The sequence below is a fragment of the Falco rusticolus genome, chromosome 3, assembly GCF_015220075.1.
Source record: "Falco rusticolus isolate bFalRus1 chromosome 3, bFalRus1.pri, whole genome shotgun sequence".
NCBI classification, from domain to species: Eukaryota; Metazoa; Chordata; class Aves; order Falconiformes; family Falconidae; genus Falco; species Falco rusticolus.
The window spans coordinates 46,640,759-46,647,149 of record NC_051189.1 but is presented as its reverse complement, the minus strand read 5'-3'; the positions used below and the strand labels follow the sequence as shown (position 1 = coordinate 46,647,149).

General features: G+C 50.4%; 1 protein-coding gene and 1 non-coding gene across 2 annotated transcripts; both read right to left on the bottom strand.

The window, feature by feature from the left end:
- Positions 1–2,486: 2,486 nt before the first annotated feature.
- On the bottom strand, positions 2,487–5,167 carry RPS20 (ribosomal protein S20). The gene is made up of 4 exons (XM_037381482.1): positions 5,034–5,167; positions 3,951–4,050; positions 3,122–3,195; positions 2,487–2,710 (listed from the first exon to the last, which is right to left on the bottom strand). The coding sequence occupies exons 1-4, from the start codon at positions 5,034–5,036 to the stop codon at positions 2,528–2,530; spliced, it is 360 nt and encodes a 119-aa protein (XP_037237379.1). The 5' UTR covers positions 5,037–5,167; the 3' UTR covers positions 2,487–2,527.
- Positions 3,284–3,348, bottom strand: LOC119145708. The gene has a single exon (XR_005103514.1). It is a non-coding gene; the product is annotated as a small nucleolar RNA U54 (small nucleolar RNA).
- Positions 5,168–6,391: the final 1,224 nt, after the last annotated feature.

Below are 6,391 nucleotides of genomic sequence, written 5' to 3'. Positions count from 1 at the left end.
GCCGGCGCCCCCCGCCTCAGCGCGCCGAGGGCGGCTCAGACAGGGCACCTCCGCGGCCCCGCCGGCCGGGCGCGGCCCCTGGGCGCAGGGGCGGCCCCGCGGGCGGGCGGGCAGCGGGGGGAGCGCGCCCGCCGCGCCGCCACCGCCGGTACCTCGCCGCGCACGGGAGCCCGCGGCACGCCAAGGCGGGCGGCGGGGGGAGCATTTGAGCGGGGAGCGGCGGGCGCCGATTGGCCGAACGGGGCGGAGCGGGGCGGAGCGGCAGTGACGGACAGGCCGGTGGCGGGCGCGGCTCCCTCCGCCCGGCAGGGGGCGCCGCCGCACAGCGCAAAGCCTCCGCAGCGCCGCCAGCCGCCGAGCCGCCGCCGCCGCCGGGCCGGGGTGCGGGTGGCGCGGGGGTTATTTGTCGGTTTCGGTGAGGCACCGGGGAAAGAAACTGTTTGACCGAAGTAAGACGGCGCCGCGAGCGGCAGCTTAGCGGCCAGAGGAGGGTTGTCCTGCCCTGAGGGCGGGCTGGGTAGGGGGAAGGGAGGAGGAGGCGCAGATACCTAAATATTTCCGTCAAAACAGTTATATAAAGTTACCGTGGGCGTTACGTAACCGCTTTGACACTACGCGGTGTCGTCGTAAACTCAGTAGAAAACAAACATGACAAAAACGCCCGGGTTACACAAAGCCAGACCAGGGGCCGCGCCGTGGGGACAGGCCCTCTGCAGGCGCTGGCGGTACCCCTGGCTCAGCCTCCCCGCACCCCCGGGTCACCCTCCCCGCACCCAGAGGCCTGCTGCGCTGGTGCGTGGGGAACCTTCAGGCTGAGCCCGTCTATTCGGAGCGCAGGGAGGCAGTTCCATTTCTGTATGGCGCAAAACCCGGGTGCCAGGCCCTTCGGAGGCAACCGGAGGCAGGTGGACAGACAGACAGACACTCAGCACACCTCAGGTGGCTTCCTTCTGAAGGGCCACAGCTGCTCGGAGGACATAGCTGGCACTTCAGGTCACTTAGGTATGTTTAAGGGGCACGGTGTAAGTCAGAGGTGGCCAGCTGTAAGCTGATAAAAAGCCGTTTGATAGCAATAGGCTGTGACCAACAGGAAAGCACAAAGACAGAAGTAATGTTAAAGCCAGCCAGGCCTCCCTGGATCCCTCCGAGTGCCTTCAGTCAGGCTGTGGGGTTAAGCAGAGGGAAGACTACTCGGGTGAGTTAATAGCTAATCATACATAAAGGTCACTCAGCCTCAGCTAGTAACGCTTCCAGCCTGTTACTTGTTCACTCATTTATCCCCTTGTTCATCTGCCCAGTGTCACAAAGTCAAGTTCTTACCATGCTTTTCGGGGCACCCCATAAAATACAAATGACTTTAAAACTAAGGCTAGAAGTATTTGTCTGGCAGCTCGTATTTATAATGTATTACCAGAATCTGACCTTTAGGAAGACACAGTTGTGTTTGTTTCCCAAGGAAGTAGGCTTGTCACAATCTGCATGTAAATGCAACTAGGTTTCTCACCTTTCTCTTCTACCAAAGCTCTTCAGCCTGCTAGAGGGCCAGAATCCTTCTAAGACTTGACATTTAATGAAATTACAAGTGGGCAGATGAAGGACTCCTGAATCCCTTCAGTTCGAAAGCTCAAGCTTTGGCCACTGTTTTAGATCTTAGTAAATGTAAATGGGACCTCAAAGCTCCACACACTTTGCTTGTTTAATTAGAATTCAAGTTCTCTGCTATGCTTGAAGCAGAAGCAGCAAACCAATCTCAAATGGATGAAATGAAACAGTGTTCTTTCATTTAACTCAGGGCTTTGTCTTGTTGGTTTAAGAATTAATCATAGGTCCTTTAAGAATTAGTTTGCAAAAGAAAAAACCCCCTACCAAGAGAGATCCAAGTAGCAGCAATGAAAATGGCTGTTCTATTGCATTACATATGATGCTTACCTTTAATATTCAGATCTATGAAAATCTAAACCTAGAATGACAACTGAAGAGTTCCACAGCTTAGTTTTGTGATTCTGCACACATGTCTAAAGAACAAACTTGCTGAATTCAATGTATTCACCACAAATTATGCAGTTTTATAACTAACATCCCCAGGACCCTTTGACCGTGAAAAGCATGGGGAAAAAAAAGCCAAGTAAGTTAAGTGTTAGTTCAGCCTTGCACACCAAAAACTAAGAACTGAAAGCTTGGTAATTTACCTAAACATCAATTTTAATGCTACTGCTTGCCTGGGTACAGACTAAGATTTCAGCCAAAGTTACCTCCTTTATGGAAAATATATTTTTAATAATTTAAGTGCTGCACATCCATACAGTCACCAACCTCCAACGAAACTATGATGCCCAAGTTTCATCCTCCTTATAACTGGCATATTCTTCCTTAAGTATCATACAATCCTCTCACACAGCATTTTGATTACAATCTCTAATGTCCATCATAAAAATCATCACAGAACTACCCAAGACACCTGGCACAAACATGACAACAAACAGCGATGAAAATTTGTAAATCAACTTTATTCAACGATGGCCATCATTTAGGCATCGGCAATAGTAACTTCAACTTCTACACCTGGTTCAATGCTGATGGAAGTGATCTGCTTCACAATCTCAGAAGGGCTGTGTAGGTCAATGAGCCGCTTATGGATACGCATCTGGAAACGATCCCAGGTCTTGGAACCTTCACCACAAGGAGTCTTCCTGGTAGTGATTCGCAGAGTCTGAAGAAAAATCATAAACATGGGTTATTCAGTTGATGCATACAGAGAAGACTAATCTACAATCAAATTGATCCACGTAAAAATACTGTATGGTATCTAAGTCATCTGGGAAGTTAATTCTAACACTCCTTCACTATATTCAATTTAATTTTAAAAGAATTGCCGATTAAAATGAACTGAAGCTTTGACAGAAAAAAACCTTCAATGTTCAACATGTTTTGTAATAAACAGTTGCCCCAAGTGTCGAAGCAACTTCTGAAGTCATTGCCCATTTACACTGAGTCACCTTCAATTTAGTAGTACTGCTTTTCATCTCAACTCCCCCCCTGCCCCCCCTCAAAAAAAGATGTTTCAAATGCACATTTGCAGAAAACACCCGAACTTTTAGGACAGGAAAACAGTGTTAAGTACCTTGGTGGGCATGCGAACAGGTCCTTTCACTTTCAGGTTTTTTTCCTTAGCACCTCTGATCAGGTCAGCACAGACTGAAAAAAAACCCCACAACAAAATAGGTCAGGTTTGTGTTGGTTTGTTTTTTTTTGCTTGTTCTTTAAGTGAAGATTTTAAACAAGACGTTGGCTCAGAATAGCGTATGAAGTGATCATTGCCATTCATTTTAAGGGTTATCCTCATAGCCAACCACATACTAGTGGAAGTATTACACCATGGTGAGCAAAATCATGTTACAACAGTAGACAAAAGCCATTACAAGTGTAAGCCATATTTAAACTGTTACCAGCCTGAAGATCCTGCATCAGTGATTCTACTACATTTACATTTTATCATTAAAACACTGACAAAACCAGTTCCTAAACAAGATTAAATAATTTCTGAAGGAATGTGAAACTTCTAAATGTAACTCTTCATAACAAGTGACAAAGTACCAGTCAAGAAACAGCACATTTCACATCTTACACATTCAAACAGTGACAACCGAAAACCCCACAAGGACTAAAGAAAGGAATCTGCACTACCTTACATGAGTCATCACAACATGAAGTTTTCAGCATGGTGAAAACCCCCAAACACTAGCTTCCGTTACAAATTAAATCAGAATCTACTTGTCAGTGTATGAAGTGCTCTGGGTTGTTAGCCAAGTCACATGCAAACAGGGAAACACTAACATCTTTAACTACAACTGGTTTCAGTACATTCTACTTTGCAATACATGATGTGATAGCATACATATCACTCATTCTTAACAAACTACTCCAGTTAAAAAAAAAAAAGTATCACTCACCCTTCTCAAGTGATTTTACATTGCGACTTGTCAGAGTAATTCTAATGCGATGAATTGCTACCTCTTGTTCCACAGGTGCTTTGCCGGTATCTTTAAACGCCTAAAACGTTGAAGTTCCAAACATCAGACACTACAGTCAACACCAACTAACGATACCCGCAGCCTCTTAAAACCAGGCTTCTAGAGCCTAAAGAACAATTGAACTACGGGACTATTTTGTTCTCCTGACTAGACGACACGACCGAAGGGTACAGCAGCACAGAAGAAATGGTGAGCACTGCCAGGAAGGGCACTGTCCTGACTGCTCTGAGGGAAAGCAGTTTTTTAATGTCTTAACTGCACCTCCCGGTGGGAAGCTGCAAGAACGTGCCTCCCTACACAGAGCATGCTGTCCAGTCACGGATATTCCTCCTCCTCAAAAACAAGCCATTTTTGATTTCACGTCTCTTACAACTTAACCTCACCAGGAATTAAGTAACAAAGACAGGTACAACTTAAAACAGGGAGAACAAAAAGGGGCATCTGGCCAGAAGGGCTAATTCGGCCGCTCAGGGAACCGATTCGTAGAGTTTATGCAATTTGCCGCCTGCAAACCACTGGCCACTGACGTGGATGAGAGAAAACGACAGTGCCGGTGCGGAGGCGGCAAACACGGAGCTAACAAACCGCGGGCCGCACGCCGATGAGGTACTTACTACCTGTCGCACACGCCTCTAACACCGGCCGGACTTGAGGGCACACGCACGAGGCCCTGCGCCACCGCCGGGCCGAGCCGCCTCCGCTCCGCCCGCGCCTGCCCTGCCGCTCTGGAGGACGGCCCCGCCGCGGCCTGGTGCGTGCCGGGCCGCCCGCCCCACCGGCCGGCTTCGGGGAGCGCCAGCGCCAGGCCCCGGCCGGAGACGCCCCGCTCCCGCCAGGCGCCGCCCCAGCGGCGGGGACCCCGCGGCCCGCAGCACGCGCAGCCCTGCCCCCGGGCCAGGCCCGGCACCGGCGGGGCGCACGCGGCCGACCCGGCCCGGCGGCCACGCGGCGCTGCCAGCTGCGCGAGGCGGCGGCCCCCCTCCCCGCCCCCCTCCCCCTCACCATGGCGGCAGCGGCGCCTTCCTGACCGACTTATTCCCGGGCGAGGGGCGCGCGGGGCCCAGCGAACAGCGGTGAGCCAGGAAGCGGCGGCGCGCGGCGCGGGAGAGGAGGCGCGGCGGCCGCGGGGCGCTTATATAGCGAGCGGCACCGCCTCCATCCGGGCGCTGCGGGACCTTTCACCCGCCGGGCTGCGGCCCGGAAGCGGCGCGGAGGGGAGGCTGGGCCGGCGTGGCCTGCTCCGCTCCGCTCAGCTCTGCTGCGTGGCGGGCGGGGAGCGGTGGCCGCCGCCACGCGCCCGGCGGGGCCGAGCTTCGGGGGCTGCCGCGGGACGTGCCGGGCTCCGCGGCCGGGCGGTGCGCGGCACTGCTGGGCCTGGCTGGTGGCCGGTGGGGCACAGCGCTGTTCCCTCCCGGGCCCCGCGGGCGCCTGGCGCTCCTGGCCGCCTTTACCAGCAGCCTTCGGCTTTCTGTTGGGGGAGGTACCGGCGTGTGATGTATAAGCAAGTCCTTATTGCTTCCAGTGGTAACGAACCCATTCCCATCTAAGTTTTATAGTTTGGTTTTTTGGTTTGTTTTTTTTAGTTATTCCTGAAAGTGGAGTTGTGGGAATGGAAGCTTTAAGTAAAAACGCTGGTTTCAATCTTTCTTAATTTTAAGAACTGAAATCCGTTTTATTGAAGCCCCTTTATTTAATCAATGATGGGTATTGGAGGGATGTTTTTTAACGAGAGCAGCCATGGATTTGGCCTGACGACTGACAACTGTCAGCCCCAAAACTTTTTTTCTGCTGGGAGCATGCTTGTTTCTAGTTATGTCCCTACTTGACAGATTTATTGAAATGGAGAAACAGACATTATATGTTAGAAAGTGACAGCTGATAGTAAGGTCACTGTGATTATCTTTTATAAATAATATTTTAATTCTAGTTTGGGTTTTTCTCCAGTACTTGGAGGCATGTATAATGTTAGCAAAACAGCTGCCACCTTTGGAAGCTTAGTAATTACTACAGCTAGTCAAAAAAGACTGCTTGGCCTGTTAATATGATGTCAGTTTCAGCTATCCCACTAAATACTCCGCCGGCCCCCCCCTCACCCCCAATGCTTTGTAGGTCTGAATATAGTCCTTAAACCTCACATGATGCAGTTAAATTTTATATGCCAATTATTACATTGTGATGCTCAGTTTCAGACTTGTCTTGCACTTGGATCATTTGTACTCACTCTTTGAAATCTCTGTTTTACTAATAACTTATTTGGGCTAGATACTACATTCTGATAAAGCAGTTCCAATAAACATGGTTACAGAAGTTGTCATCCCGTTTCTGCTTCCTGAAATGCAGCGATGTCTTTTGACAATGGA